We start from the raw sequence: 17613 nt of genomic DNA on the forward strand, positions 1-17613 counted from the left end.
CTACACTGGAGAGAAATCTCATTTAATTTATATAATTTTCCAATTCTTAAATTAATTTTTTTTTTTTGACGATCTCAAATGCTTTCTCAGCATCTTCTTAGGCCAATTCAGACTATTTTTCACAAGTTCAAATACATTATTTGTTATTTGTTTTTATCAGTTATTTACAAGAATCTTTTATAAGTATAATATTTAATGTGTCTATTTTATGTATAAATTTACCTCAAAATACTTTTTTTTTTTGGCTTCTCATATTCAAAGACATTCGGAACAACTACAATCAATAGAAGTGTAACGGTTTGGTTTTAAGGAGAAAATTTATATTGATTTATTGTATTTTTTTCAAATACTACAAATTTTTTATACTGATAAAATAAGTACATATGCTACAACAAATGATTAAAAATAATCAATGAATACAATTCTTTTATATATATATTTTTTTAAATATGGTGCCAATTATCTCTCACCAAATATCTTTTTTAAAAAATACTAAGTGAGTTTCATCGATACTTCTGTATCTTTATATCTCAACAAAACTTATTTATTTAAATTCAATTTATTAAAAGTAGCTCACGAAAAGAGACTATAAATAGTGAAGCACAAAACAGAATAAAAAATTGACAAATATTCCCTCGGTCCCTATATATAAACACTTTTTGCTTGTAATAAAAGGATGTTTAAATATAGGGATGGAGGGAGTAATATTTGTACAACTATTTCAGGATAATTTTTATGACAAACTCTTTTATACTCATTGTATTTTTATTATCTCTCTATTGTTTTTGATTTCTGCATCAATATTTAGATCACTGGTATATATTTAGTTGTCCCATAAGTTGTCTTCAAATGGTCTTCAAATAACATATCCTTTAAAAAATATATACTTGTCGGCTATGGTTCCAAATCGAGTCACCTATTTCTTTATCTCTATTAGTTGACTAGGTTGATCCGTGCAGCAGTCTATCCTCCAGAATTCTGTTGTGTAAGGAAAACAAAAAATAAAAATTGTGCAATAATTTCACACCATGGCTCTGGAACTTGTTGCTGGACCTTTAATGGGGGCTGTTTTCAATGTGTTGTTTGAAAGGATAGCTTCTTCTGAGGTTGCAAACTTCTTTAAGAAGAAAAAAAGTGAGAATTTGCTCAAAAGATTGAAGATCATGTTGTTGTCAGTCCATGCTGTGCTCAATGATGCAGAAGAAAAGCAAATGAAAAATGAAGCAGTGAAGGAGTGGCTTGAAGAACTTAAAGATGTTGCATTTGATGCTGATGATCTACTTGATGAGATTTTTACCGGTGAAAAGATTAAGTCAAGAGAGGTAAACTCATTTCACTCCCCTCATACAAATTTTTATGATAAACAACTTGAACAGAAGATAGAAGATGTTTATGAAAGATTAGAGTTTGTTATAAAGTTGAAAGAAGTACTTGATTTGAAGGTGGGTAAGGAAGTGAAAGTGACACACAAGACACCAACCTCATCTGTAGTTGAAGCATGTGATGTGTATGGAAGGGATAATGATAAAGATATCTTAGTTAATTTGCTTTTGTCTCATGATTCTGATGATGAAAAACTAGGTGTTATTCCCATTGTTGGTATGGGAGGAATTGGAAAAACCACCTTAGCTCAACTAGTGTATAATGATGATAGAGTACAGAAGGAGTTTGATCTCAAAGCTTGGATTTACGTCTCGGAAGAATTTGACATCTGCAAGATCACAAAGAACCTTTTGGAGGTTATCACTTTGTGTAGTTGTGATGTTGAAGATTTAAATTCAATACAGAGGAATCTTAAAATGTATATACAGAAGAAAAAGTTTTTATTTGTTTTGGATGATGTTTGGGATGAAAACTATGAGAACTGGGACAAATTCAGGAGTCCATTTAAACATGGAGGGGCTAACGGAAGTAAGATTATCGTAACCACTCGAAGTCGGAATGTTGCATCTATTATGCAGACTTTTCCGCCTTATAATCTTACTGAATTGGCCAATGAAGATTGTTGGGAATTGTTTTCGAACCATGCGTTTGGTTATGGCCATAAGGATTCAAATGTTCATCAGCAAAGTGTATACAAAGTTGGAAGGGAAATAGTTAGAAAGTGCAAGGGATTGCCTTTGGCTTTGAAGACACTTGCAGGACTTTTGAGATCAAAAAGTGATATTCAAGAATGGCATAAAGTACTGAACAGTGAGATATGGGATCTACAACATCATGAGAGTAATATTCTTCCAGCTTTGAGGTTAAGCTACCATTATCTCCCTTCTCATTTAAAGAGATGTTTTGCTTATTGTGCAATTTTCCCAAAAGATTATGAATTTGAAAAGGAGAATATAATTTTGCTGTGGATGGCAGAAGGGTTGCTCCACCAATCAAAAAGACATGGAAGAATTGAAGAAGTTGGAAATGAGTATTTTTGTGAATTAGTATCCAGATCATTTTTTTACCAATCAAGAAGTGGCAAGTCATATTTTCTAATGCATCATCTTATAAACGACCTGGCTCAATTTGTATCTGGAACATTTTCTGTGAGAATAGAAGATAACAATTCTGATCAAGTTATGGAAAGAACTCATTATTTGTCTCACATTATTTCACATTGTTCCTCATATGTAAACCTGAAAGATGTTAGCAAAGCAAATCGCCTACGTACCTTTATGCAAATAAGAACAGTAGGTACATCGATAGACATGTTCAACGACATGCCGAATGATCTTTTGACAAAGCTAAGGTACTTAAGGGTGTTAACCCTGGTAGGTGCTTATTTCTACAGTTTACCTGATTCAATAGGTGAACTAAAACATCTGCGTTCTCTAGAAGTGTCTGACACCGAGATTACAAGGTTACCTGAGTCGATCTGCAGTCTGTACAATTTACAAACGCTCAAGTTAGTTGGATGTTATAATCTTATTGAACTTCCAAAAGATATTCATAAACTTGTCAACTTGCGCTACTTGGATATTCGAAGCACTTGTTTGAAGTGGATGCCATTGCAAATCAGTGAATTGAAAAACCTTCAAAAGTTGAGTGACTTTTTTGTTGGTGAAGATCATGGATCTTCCATTAGTGAACTGGGAGAGCTATGTAATTTACATGGATCATTGTTCATTCATGACATAGAACATGTTGTCAATTACAAGGATTGTGAGAAAGCAAAATTGAATGAAAAACATGGCCTTGAAAAATTGTCTTTGGATTGGGGTGGTAGTGGTGATACCGAAAACTCACAGCATGAAAAGACTAAACTGTGCAGTCTCGAACCGCACACAAATTTGAAGGAGCTTGATATCAACGACTATCCAGGCACAGAATTTCCGGATTGGTTAGGGGACTACTACTTTTGCAACCTGGTTTCCTTAAAGCTTAAGGGATGTAAATATTGCTACAAATTGCCTCCACTTGGACAACTTCCAATGTTGAAAGAGCTTCAGATTATTAAATTTGAAGGATTAATGAGTTTAGGACCCGAGTTTTATGGAAATACAACTTCTGCCAGTACTGATAGCTTTCCTGCACTAGAAATTCTACGGATCGAGTCTATGTCAGCATGGGAGAAATGGTGTTTCGATGCAGAAAATGTAGGCAGCAGAGCTTTCTCTCATCTTAGAGAGTTTTATATTGAAAACTGTCCCAAACTGACAGGGAACTTACCAAGTAGTCTTCCGTCTTTGACATTACTTGTTATCAGAGATTGCAAACGTTTGCTTTGTCCACTTCCCAAATCTCCGAGTCTGCGAGTGCTCAACATTCAGAATTGTCAGAAACTAGAATTCCATGTACATGAACCTTGGTACCACCAATCACTGACATCTCTGTACTTGATTGATAGCTGTGACTCACTCATGTTCTTGCCTTTAGATCTTTTCCCAAACCTCAAGTCCCTAGATATTTGGGGATGCAAAAATCTGGAAGCAATCACTGTTCTATCAGAATCAGATGCAGCTCCTCCAAATTTCAAATCCCTCAATTCCATGTGCATAAGGCATTGTCCAAGTTTCACATCATTTCCCAAGGGAGGATTTGCAGCCCCAAAGCTCAACTTGTTAACCATAAATTACTGTCAGAAGTTGATTTCTTTGCCTGAAAATATGCATGAGTTTATGCCAAGCTTGAAAGAACTTCAGCTGAGGGGTTGTCCACAGATTGAGTCATCTACTACGAGGCCACTCAGGATTCGGATTTCCAACAAATTCATGGAAGGGAAACAAAATCATTCTGATCCTATCTTTGCAAGGTTGGAAGGTCTTGCCTCTGTTAATAGTCCCTCTTCAAGTTAGACACCACCGCAGTGTTAATGTATTAGATGTGTTAAGAATAAATTAGTCAACTAGTATTGATTAATCTTTATTAGTATTGCCATAGAATTTTCCTATAATAATTAACAATATGCATTACGCTATCAATTATAGTCAACTTAGCATAAAGGCCAAATACCTTCTTGAGTCTTTTAAGTTTAACGTTTGTTTAAGATAGGTCCTTTTAAGTTTCTAAGGTTTCAGATAGATCCTTTAAGTTTTGAGTTTGTTTCAGATAGATCCTTTAAGTTTTGAGTTTGTTTCAGATAGATCCTTTAAGTTTCTAAGGTTTCAGATAGGTACTTTAAGTTTCGAGTTTGTTTCAGATAGGTCATTTCTATCAAATCAACTTTGGCTTAACGGAGGTTGATAGAAAAGGCTTATCTAAAACAAACTTGAAATTTAAAGGACCTATCTGAAACCTTAAAAACTTAAAGGACCTATCCGAAACAAACTCCAAACTTGAAGACCTATTTGAAATCTTAGAAACTTAAATGATTTATCTAAAACAAACATGAAACTTAAAGGACCAGTGGAGGTATTTGACCTAGCATAAATATACTATCAGTATGGCCACATTAAACACACATGCATTACATTCTTTACACATGGTAAGGAATTACAAGCCTTTCATTGAAACAAATATTGCAGGAAATTAAGTGTAACTTGTGAGTACTCATAGATCATCACCAAGCATTCACGCTGAAATACATTCTTTACATGGTACCAGAGCAGATTCTGATTCTGTGACCTATCTGTCTCTGTTCTTCACTACCGTTGTCGGCGACGGCATTTGCCACCTTTCAGATTTTTCAATTTTGGCCACATACAATCGTTTGTCGCTGTCAACTCTTGCGACCTTTTATCAAACAACCAGACCACTACAACCGCCTCCTCAACACTCGGCCTACCCCAAGGAGATCACTGTCCACAATGATCCGACATGCGCATTGTCCTCCTAGGCGTTGCCTCGGCACACTGGTTTTAGATCTGGTCTTGGTATTTGCTTTTGGTGGACGAATACCTAAATTCTATTAGTGATGACTTTTCTTCCCACCGACGACGATCAATCTGGTGGTGACTCTTTTCCCACATACAGACCACATTTTTTTAACCTTCCTTGACTGACAATTACACTCTATGCAACATTTCATCATATAAATACCCACTCATTCTTCACAAATTCTCATTCCATCTCACATTCTCTCCTCTTTTATACATTTTCTTTTGAGTAGTGTTCATCCTCTAATGTTCCACCGTTGACCTTTCATACAAAGGCTCATCTCATTTTGTATGGATAGTATGAATGGTCAAAGGACAATATTCCACTCTGCAAGTTTGCACCCTTTGTATTTGGATTGCTCGTCGGAGTATCTTTTTCCATCTTCTTCTTCTAAGGATGTGCGAGAGGAAACAAACCTTCCCCTCCTCTCCTCCTTAACTACACATTTAACTTTAGATATCCAATAATTTATTATAATAAGCATTATTAATATGTAAACTAGCATTTAGACGGGCACAAATCTTCTTAATAGACTGCCATATTTTTTCTTTTAGTTTTCTATTAGTACCACTCATAATTTTATTTATTTATTTTATATATGAACTATAAATGTTTCCATTCTTTTTCAAGTCTTAATTAAGATGATGCCATAACAATTTTCTCCACACACAAAAACAATGATTAAACTCATGATTCCTAAAACAAAAATTGATTAAACTCATGATCACTTATTTAAAGAGTCAAAATCCATATTGATATTTAAAGATTAGTCTTATAACAGCCTACAAATATATAAACTTAAGATATATCCTTAGGTACCATAAATTTCTCATCCGAAATTAAAAATCTTAATTACAATAAATTAACATAAAAAATCATGATTGGATTAAATGTGTCAATAGGGTATTTTTTTTTTTTTTGGTAGATAGACGAAATGGCAAAGCCATTATAAACTCACAACACAAGTGGAGGTACCGGGGTTCGAACCCCGGTCATGACATCCGGCCTAACAATTTCGGCATTTTGTCAGTTGAACTAAGACTTCTGGATTGTGTCAATAGGGTATTATTAACATAAAAAAAGAGATTGGGTTAAAGGTGTCAATAGCTGAACATGGTGAGTTTTCCCAATGGGTGGATATTCTTTACAATATAATTGACCTTTAGGCAATACCAGAAATTCTTTAACATCAAAAGAAAGCAATACCAGACATTTTTCTTGGCAGTTTGCAAAGAACAGACTTGTACAACGTGTGCAATTTATAGTCTTTTAAAAAAAAAAAATTGTAACTTACATTCCATTAATTAAAAAAGCTTGATTGTGTTCGAATGATGTCAAATCACACTCTCAAGTCTCAACAAATAATGCTTGAGAATGTGAACAAGGTGAATATATTACTATATAAAAAAAAATTGATGTCTTATGGATTTCCATTTTTTTTAATTATTTTTCGATTTTTATATTTTTAATTATTTTTCAATTTTTTCTTTTAAATTCAGTTGCTTCTACGCTGCCGTTGTGGAGATTAAGGTACCGTTTGATCCAGAGGTTCCATTTAATTTTATTATCTTTTTTTCAAAGGAATTTTATTATCTTTTTATCACTTATATATTTAATTTCAATATCGTTTAATCATCACAACGTCAAAAATATTTTTATTCACGCGGTCATTTAATGATATCAAATATTTTTATTTTCTTTCTTCAACCTCGCAAATACACACACACATTAGCGTTTAGAGTAATGCTTTATGTCCGTCTGTCTGTTTTTTGTTACGCTAATGCGTATAATTTTTTTATCGTTGCATAATGTGTATGATTATTTTTATAAAATTTTGATTTTAATTAAAAGTACAAGCCTAAAAAATTATACTTATATATATTTTGCACTTTTATATTGTAACAAACTATGCATATCTTTTTCTTATTCAAAAAAATTAAACATATATGTTTCATTGACACCAACAATGTAACAAATATAATATCATATAATATAAATTCTTATCTTTTTGAAAGACACCAAAAATATGGTACTCTTATAACGAAATTTGTTATAGAGTATAATTGAAATAGAAAAACCAACTATTTTGATATTATTTATATTATTATTTCAGTCTCCTTAAATTATTTCTCCTATTCAAATATTTAACAAGTCATTTATATGATGATACAAATTTGTATTCATGTTACACAAAATAAACGTCATTGAATAAATATAGTATTTATAAAATATATATATATATATATATATATATATATATATATATATATTAAACATTTTTACCTTTCAGAAAATATTTTAAACATTTTTTATTTATTATGTTAATTCATAATAAATTCAAAGTTTTGTCCTCGTGAGCTTAACTCAGTTGATAGGGACAATGCATAAATATATACAAAGTCCGGGGTTCGAACCCCGGACACCATAAAAAAATAATAAATTCAAAGTTTGTACAATATTTTGCCAAACAACTTTTAACTTAAAAATAGCTTTAAAACTAAAAAAAAAAAAACAAAGTAACCAAACAACTTTAGCTTCTTTCTTAAAGGCCTTTATTTTAACTTTGTTTTGAACTAGCTTTTAGACCATAAAAAAGCTTGGTCAAACGGTACCTAAGTTCAGCTGGGAATACTGTTTCACTTTCCTCTTCATCAGAGGCATTTTCTTCCTTTTTCATGGTTTTGAGGCCATGCATGGCTTGTGTTGACTGATTTTTATGGCTTGAGGGGTTCATTTTTCGCCAAGGTTTTAGTTTTTTCTTCATCATAGGAGGTTTTTTTTCTTCCTTTTTTCATAATTCTGCATTTTAAGGGTTTTACTTTTTGCTTTTGTTTTCCCGATTGTTAGTGGATTATGTACCAGAGATTGTTATGTTGCATGGCTGTGGAAAAATTTTCCTTTGATCTCAGGTGCTTTGTTCTTCAATTTGGGTTTGTTTTCAAGAAAGATGGTTTTTTTAGTTCAGGTTGTCATGTTTGCATGTTGGTTGTTGCGATCTTATTTTTGCATTTGATGCATTTTTTTTTATAGTCTAGATAAATGCATGCATGTGGATATAGTAAATGTTATAATGATTGAATTTTAGATAATGGTAAAGTTGTGACATAATTGTTATTTTAGCTTCTGACGATCCTGTTTTTGCATTTGATGCATTTTTTTTTTTATGGTCTATATAAATGCATATGCATATGGATTATAGCAGATGTCATGATGATTGAATTTTAGCTCATGGTAAGGTTTTGACACAATTGTTATTTTAGCTTCTGGTACTATAGTTAAAAAAAATTGACGCATGTGGGTTATGATATTGGTATATCATGATTAATGTCATTATTTTGGTGATTTAATTTTGGGTGGTGCTAAAGATCTAATACAACTAATATTTTAAAATGTGGCATTAAATTTTCAAGTTGATGATAAAAAAATTTGATTAGCTGTTTGATTTTGTGAGTATTCCTAAAGCTGTAACAATTTTTATATTTGGTTTATTCTTTCTTATAACATTGAGCCGACGAAAGTTGATTGGTGTAAATTTTTTTGGGTCATATCATTGAGGTCCAGAAAGTTGATGATACAAAAATTTGTGCTTTTAAGATCAGGTTGATTTGATGATACAAAAATTGATCACGCAGAAATATGTTAGCTTTTTCCGATATCAGAATGAACAAAGGGAATACAATTAAATGATGTATTGTTGAATTTTTATACAGGGCTTTCAATATCAAGGGATTATGACTACATTAAGGATCTCAAAAAGGATTTGGACATTTGGAAAATAGGATTTTGAGTGCTCGATTCTTGGATTATGAGTGGTAGCAACGAGAATCAATATATGGAGCTCATCATGTGTGATGCAAATGTTAGAGGAGTTAGTTAATATTTGTTGTAATTTCCTTTATGTTTTATCAATGCTACTTATTAGTGTACATTTTGATTTATTTATGTTTTTTGATTTCTTTCTCAGATTTAGGGCGATTGAGTTCATGTAATAACTCCATATAGAGAATTGGAGCATTGGAAGGCTTTGATTGAGGAAAACAACTCTTATACTTTGTATAATTGTCATGTGTTTGATAATGACATTGCATTTAAGCCTGTTGACTATCCCTTTAAGGTTGTTTTTGGTTCTGGTACAAAGGTGCATAAGGATGACAAGTTGTAACGCCCACTTTCGTTTAATCGTTTATTTAATCGAGTTTAGGTGATTATATTATAATTATATAATATATGCATGATTTTGGTATGTTTTGATGATTTATGATGATTTGATCGATGACGTGATAAGTTATGAGTTTTGGAAGATTTGATAAGGATATGAGAATTATTTTATTGTTGAATAAAATAAAGATTTGAAAATAATATAAAATATTTAGTTGAGGGCTGTTTTGATATTTTAGATAGTTTTGGGGGAGAAAGTGAGATAAGATAAGTAATTAAGAAGAGGTATATAAAGGTTAGACCTAGTTTTAGAAAAACATTGTACGTACGACTGTTTTGGAGAAAAAGGAGAAAAAAACCAAGTTTAGAGAAACCAAGGAAGAGTGCTGCGATTTTCTTCATACAAGGTAAGGGTGAGACTAATAATTCAATAACGTTGATTGCTGTAACTCTGATGATTAATTGACAAAGTTAGGATTGATTTAGAAAAGTTTTGGAATTAGGTCAAAACCCTAAAAATTGATGATCAAACGGTAAAACTTGTTTAGATTGATGTAGAAACCGTCCTTTAACCTTAGAACATGTTTAGGATGGATTATGGGATCAAAATTAGGCTTTGAACCATGTTTTTTGATGGATTTGCGAGAAAACCCGTAGTCTGCCCGTGCTTCTGTTCATCGCTCGCCACGACGAGTGATGATCCTCGCCTCGCGGGTGATGACCTTCATTGCTCGCCACGCGAGCCCTTTCCCTTCGCCTCGCGAGTTGTTTGGTGCAACTCGCCATGGCGAGCAACCCTTCCTCGCCTCGCGAGCTTAGGCAGAGAGCGTGTTATATTTCGTGATTCGACCTTTTTAGTTGGCCCTTGAATGCCTTTGAGTGCCTGAACATACCTAGTATTGATTAGGAATGAATGTAAGATCAGAGGGAACCCAGAACAAGTTTATTTTGGGAGTTGAGTGGTACTCGCCATGGCGAGTAAGAACTCTCGCCTTGCGAGCACAGCCAGGATGCAGTTGCTTGTGTGTTGGTGCGATCTGTGTCGCACGTGTTGATCTAGAGTGAACCCCTAACTAGTAATAAGACCTAATGATGACGTTTAATGCAGTCTGTAGAGTTGTTTAAGTTATGTTGATATTAATTGGACATGAACTAATGTATTGTATATTCATGCAAGATATGAAAACTTGATAATGATGCAATTTATGTGCTATTGATATAATGATATCATCTCGTTTATGTGACCTGTTTATGATGCTTCCGTTATTTAACTAAGTGCATAAGTATATGATGAAGTTAGCTCCAAATTATTGGATGCATGTTGATATGTTGATTACGATGTTTTGTTCATAAGTGTCCATGCATAGCATCTCATTGAGCTTAGTCCTCGCCACGAATATTAGGAGCTTTGTCCTCCGCACGTTTTATAGGAGCTTTGTCCTCCGCACGATTAAAGTATATTAATACTTATGATGACGATTGGTACCACATGCATATAAGGAGTCTAAGAGCATTGTTGCATTGTCATGATTAAGATGTCTTGTTGATAATGATTGATTACGTGATTATGTGATAAGTGGTTATCGAGTATGTTATGTTGTTCATGATAATTGGATATATGATTATGTTATAACTGTTTAGCAATTATGCAATGTTATTTAAGGAATGATTATGATGTTAATTTATGATTCGCAACTACATTGATTAATGTTATTTGATTATGAAATCTCACCCCTTCTGCTTGAAAATGTTGCCCTTCATATGGGTAACGTGCAGGTGATCGTGCTTAGTGTGCAGTTTGCTTTCGTGAGTTGGCCTTGCCTTCACTGTGTCGTCTAGGTCGCTCTGATACGTAACGGGATGGGGTTTTATGCTATAACATGCTTCATTCTTTTACGTGAACTGCTATGATAATTTATGTTTTGATTAACTCTTTTGAGATACTTAATTGGGGCCTGCGTGCCAAACTGATTTATGGTTTATGAACTAATATTCCACTGCTATGTTAAGATATTATGTGGAAGTTAAATTATTATTTAACTGTTTTTGGATTACGTTTTTATGTGATATCCCGTTTATGGTTTTTACTCTGATAAATGTTTAAGAAATTTGTATATTAGGAAAACGGGGTGTTATATTAACTAACATTACTGCTCATGAATTTCGCTTTAAGTCATTTAAGGAAATTCAAGATGGAAAATTCAAAACTGACGTTTTATATGGTATAGTTATGTGCTTTAATTTATTTCCGTGTTTTCTCCGATTATAAGGTTCTTATAGATGTAATTTTTTTAAAAAAATCATCGGGCTTCTTCATGAGATTGTCAAGACAACGCCAATTAAGACTGGAAAAAAATCATGTACGAACATTGTGTTGAGAGATGAATGATATTATTTTCTAATTTGTCAGCGTCAGATGATAGGATTTTGTATAGGTTTGATAATGACCTGAAAAATGTCTTTCCTTATGCAGTGAGAATATGGTTGATGTAACATTATGGGAAAAATACATCGTAGCTTTATCATCTACCATCTATTTGCCTTGAGTTCTTTGCTTCCATTTTGTAGACAATGGCAAGCCAGATATATTTAACAATTGGTCAGGTTTGAGGCTGCTCATCAACCTACATCATCTGGTTGTTGAGAAGTTTAAGACTTAGTAAGTTTGCATTATGATTTTACAATACAGTTAGAGTAACTTATTATTTCACAATCTGATTCGATTGTTTTTTTTACCATGTTTCTTGAATAGTTGTCATTGAAGTAGATAAAATATTCACAAGGAAGGAGGGTTTGAATTGTGACCCTTTAAAAATTATCTTGTAACTTAAAAAGTAATTCTCAAGTGAAACTTGGAATGGTTAAGTTAATAACAGACTTCAAAACGTTCTGATGTCTGATTGCAAAAACAGTTTAACAAAGTAAATGTGTTTGTGTGTGTTTATGTTTGCAGTAAGTAAAGAGTATAGGGAAGAGAGAATCAACACACAGAGATTTATAGTGGTTCACCCAATGTGGGTTAGTCCACTCCTCACAATCTTGTGAGAGTTTGCACTATGATGTTTGAGATAACCTCTCAAATCCTGCACCTTAGAATCTTTGTTCACCTGAACAATTACACAACTTGTATTCTCTAAGCCTCAGCAGGCTTGCACCTTGTTGCTAAGTTAACCACTTAGACTTTTACAAACTCAGCTCAAACTAACACTCTAGTACCCCTAAAGCTAGATGAGATTTGTTTACAATTTGTGAGAAGTTTGAATGTTTGAGAATCAAATAGAAGAGGAAGAAGAAGAAGAAGTTATCTTTAAGAGAGATAACAAATAGTATTGACGTACACTACAAGAAGGTAAAAAGAGCCTTCAGTGATGATCAATTTCAATTGCAAGAGCTTCAAACAAAATCAAGTTGTTTTCTTGTATGCTTTGCAATGGTGCAAGTAATGTTGAGCCTTAGATCTCTATTTATAGAGTCTTTGGGCTCATATAGCCATTGTAGGATGTCCAATGGTGTTAAGCCACATGTCATGGGCCCCACACACTTTTACTTGAAAATCTGGGTGAACATTCTGACCATCAGAATGTTGTTGTGTTTCCAGGATGAACATCAGAATGTTGTTGTGTTCTTCATCAAAATGTTGATATTCATGATGTTCTTCATTTGAGTTCATCAATGATGAATGTATGATGAGTTTCTCGGTTTGTTCAATGTGTGACATAAGATTTGTTTAGGTTTATCCTTATAATGTTATTTTTCCATATGCATCAAAAAGTTGCTGGATAAAGTAGGATAAAGTTATCAAATCTGTCTTGGACATTGTGCAGGAGAGAGAGGATAGTGAATCTGCAACTTCAAGCCCATGCTTCTAGAAGATTTGCTTGATACTGATCAGAGGATAATTATATCTCTAAGCAAGATCTCTTTTTTCTAGCTTTTTCATCTTTCCACCAACTACACTATTCATAGCTGGAAGCATGTGCAAAGATGAACATTCTGACCATTAGAATGTTCCTTTTGTTCTTACTTTAGGATGATTTGTAAGACTTACTTTTGATGTAGTCAATTCTAATAGTGAAGATACAACCAAAGTGCAGTGAATGCAACATCTAGGATAATATTCTCATTGGAATATTCCTAGTACTTTAATGTTCATAGTCTTAGATGAACATTAAAGATCATTTAGACATTGTTCTTGTGAATGCCTCAAGTTCTTGATTGATCCATGCAACTGTACTTTCCTGGACATACATTTATGTCACGTTGTAGTTTGCATGTTCTTCATGTTCTTGATGATTCTGAGTTTGTTTATGAACAACCTTCTGAACTCTCATCAGAACGTTCTGATCAACTTTCTGAACTAACTTTCTGAACTTCAGAATTAGTTAATGGATTCAATGTTCTTTGATTTCTTGTATCTTGGTATTATTTAAACCTTGTTCCTGTCTTAGTAAAACACTCAAGAACACAAGTTAAATACGAAGGAATTAATCAAAGTCCATTTAATCCTTAATCATTAAAGTTTATTATCCTTAAAATTAATTAGGGATTTTACCTCAACAGTCGTGACCTTAACACTTCTCAAGCTCAGAGTCAAAGTTTCAGTCAGAACTTAAATCAGGGTTTGACTTCTTCTCAACGTACTTCGTACAACAATTTTTTCAATCTGTCTCAAGTTAGGCCAATTGCTGAATTTAGAAACTTAATCAATGTCTACTTTTTTAATGTACAAACATGCTTTGAGTTTTTTTACGCACAAATTAAAAATACATTTATTCTTTATTTCATTTGCATACTTTGTGTTAGGATGGGACTTCCAAAGAAAAGTAAAACGAAACATACTTTAACAATGTTGTGTGTTTTTTAACTGGTTTTGAAACTCTTAATCCTTTTTTTTCTTTTCTTGTTGGTTATTAAAAGATAGTTGGAGTTCTACTTTCAATTGGCTTGGTTGGAGTTCATCGAATCAGGGGGACAAGAAGGTGGAAAACTTTCTATCATCCATCTATTGTGAAGGGTAACCAAAAACACAAGGTCTCTCACCTGTTTTGCTTGTCAACTTGTTTGTTTATTTGATGGATATTACTAATTGTTACGAAGCGTGAACCATAAAAACTCAAGAAAAACACTGCACAAGTGATGACAGGTTATCTTACGTTATTTTTAGACTGTTTTTCAATCTAATTTAGTAGGTTTTACCAGCAAACCAGAGGAGTATTAGATCAATTGCCTATGATTTCGAGACATTTGTAATATTTTCTATATGTCATACCCCAATTTTTAACCTAAGGCCCCACTAACACATGTCACTTGACTCTGATCGATCTCTGATTTTTCAGTGGAAAAATTCGACATGGAGGTATTTTAAAATACCTCATTTTTTATTCCGAGTCGGACCCTCTTTTCTCTTTTTATTTTCTTTCCATCTTTTATTAATTTTAATTTTAAGATTAGTTACTTTTTTTTATATTTAATAATTTTTATTTTCCATCTTTTAATTTTATTTTTCTTTACATAATTTAGTTTAATTTGTTTTTATTTTATTTCGTATTAGATTTATTTTATTTTTATTTTATTTCTTTTTAATTAATTAGTGTCTAAAAAAAACAAAGTGTCAATAGGTCCAAAATAAAATGTACAAGGTCTAAAAAAAAATTTTAAGTCAAGTGTCAACTTTAACATTCCTTTTTCAAAATTCACCATAATTGTCCATCATTTCCATTAAACCAATTTTCCATTTTTCATCAACCTCCTCACCTATAAATAGAGCCCTCATTCCACACAATTTCACACATCAAAAGTTCTCTTGAGTTGTCAAAGAACTTTTCTCTCTTCTCTCTTTTTAGCTTGTGTTGACGAGCTATTCTTTTCTTCTCCCTCTTTTTTCTGTCCCTTCGGTTGTCCATTTCTTTTATTTTCTTGCATTTCATTTCTTTTTAGCATTTTTGCATTTTTTTATTTCTATTTAGAATTTTAATTATTGTTATTTATTTTCCAGCAATTAGAATGTATTTAGATCCAATGTAAATATAAATGAGAAAAATGTGTGGGTGTGTGTCCTTTTATTTCTTTACCGCCTTATATATATATATATATATATATATATATATATATATATATATATATCCAAAAATGCAAAAAAAATAGATTAGGGATTTTGTGGTGATCCAACGTCACTACAAAAATCCACGCGCTTTTATTTTTATTGCTCCGTTAGTTTAATTTTTATTTAATATTCCAAAAAGAAAACAACAAAAAACATGCAAATAATCAAAATCACAAAAATATTTTCATAATAAACCTTGATCCAAATCAAGTGACCGCATTTTATTTTTTTTTCTTAATCAAACTTCAATCAATTTAACTTTACTTTAAGTCTCTTTTCTCAATATTAAAAAACACAAACAAATACTCGTTTGCCACTTGGTTTTTCATTTTAAAACCTTTTTCGAAACTAATAAAAAACACTGAACAAATCAAACGTCAATTTTTACCCCGAACTACGAGGTTTTGATCCTTCACGGGTACGTAGGCAGAGGACCATGTCCTTCCAAATCATAAAAAATGTAGATAAATTAGGTCTCACTTTCTTTCTTCTCATCACATTAACTTCTTTTTTGAAAAGCAAGCAAGTTTATAGCACATTAATTAAATAAAATCAAGAGGTTCTCGTAGAGTACTACGAATATTTAGGGTGCTAATACCTTCCCTAAATATAACCAACCCCCGAACCCTAAATCTCTCAATATGGGGTGTTTTGAACTTTTTCCCCTTTTTCTTAAAAAATTAAATGTTCAGTCGTGAAATAAATTAGTAAGCCAAAAGCTAATCAAATAGCCTTGACCTCCAAAAAATGACGCGACACTATATTTGAGTCTGTAATTCTATTCTTTCCAAAACATAGAAATTTCAGGGAGTTCTTCATGTAATTCACGAAGAAATCGAGAAAATCAGAAAAAGCAAGACATCCGAAGATTTATGTGGATCTTAAAAAGATGAAGAATGAAGATTCAAGAGCCCTATGTAGACTTTACAAAGGGAAGAATTCTCCTCCCAAGTTCCAAGACATTTTACTTTGAAGAAAACACCTCAACAGGCGAAGAAAACAGGCATTTCAGCATAGAATTTGCGTTGAACCCAGGCGCACAAGATGGGGCGCCCAACGCTTAGGATGCGGCGCACAACGCCCAGAAGTGTGCAAATGCACCCCAGGCACATGTTGTGAGGCGCCTGAGGATACAAGGCACATTCGCCTAGCGCCTAGTGATTTTTTTGCCATGAAAGCCTGTGATTTTAGCCCAAGTTAGGTGGAAACTTTTCCTATAAATACAACCTTCCTCATTCAAAATTTCTCGTTCAGAACTTGAGTAGTTCAAGAGGAAGGCGATTTTAAGCACCAAGGGGAGTGAACCTAGTAAGACCATTATCCTCGACCTCTAGGTAAGGTAGACACTGATAGGGCTGCTTGTTTGTAGAACTAGTTAGGGGAGAAGGATAATGTGTTATAAGTGTCCTAAGATTTATAGATGGGAAGACCTTCAGGAACATTGACCTTCATTGCCTTTGGAAACCTTGGAACGCCGATTTATGTTTATGTTTCAATTACCACTGAATTAACAAGACCCCGCACGTAAGGATCATTGTGCGACCAGCATGTGCAGTTATCCATCAGAGGAATAAACCTAGATCAATCGAGATAGTATAGACCCCGCACGTAAGGATCACCGTGTGATCAGCAGGTGCAACTTGACAACCAAGTAGGTTAGAACGTCCCAACGGCCTCATCACTTGTATAGTCTACTTAAGATAACTAAACGTGACATGACTGTTATTTAATATCCAACAAAATAAATACGGGGATTCAAATAATCATAACCGCTGCTTACTTTTCTGCAACCAAAACATGTAACTTGCTATGTTGCAAACAGATAAAAATTGCAATTTCTAACCCTTAACTCTTCTATTTTATATCGTCAAATTAAAATAAGTATGCTAATTTTCGTGGTGGTTTTTTTTTTTAAGGAATTTTCCTGGTTTTTTTTTTTTGAAGAAAGGAATTTTCCTGGTGTTATTGGTTTTGTGTTTTTATGTTACTTAATAATTGCTCCATCGAGAGTAAAAAAAATAAGATCAATCATGACCATAAAAAATAGGTTG

At 33.0% G+C, this 17613-nt stretch overlaps 1 protein-coding gene across 1 annotated transcript; it reads left to right on the forward strand.

Moving 5' to 3' along the window:
* Window positions 1-863: 863 nt before the first annotated feature.
* On the forward strand, window positions 864-4367 carry LOC25483140 (putative disease resistance RPP13-like protein 1). The gene has a single exon (XM_013611789.3). The coding sequence runs from the start codon at window positions 1029-1031 to the stop codon at window positions 4278-4280; it is 3252 nt and encodes a 1083-aa protein (XP_013467243.1). The 5' UTR covers window positions 864-1028; the 3' UTR covers window positions 4281-4367.
* The last annotated feature ends 13246 nt before the right edge of the window (window positions 4368-17613 follow it).

Source organism: Medicago truncatula, chromosome 1 (assembly GCF_003473485.1).
Source record: "Medicago truncatula cultivar Jemalong A17 chromosome 1, MtrunA17r5.0-ANR, whole genome shotgun sequence".
Lineage (NCBI taxonomy): Eukaryota > Viridiplantae > Streptophyta > Magnoliopsida > Fabales > Fabaceae > Medicago > Medicago truncatula.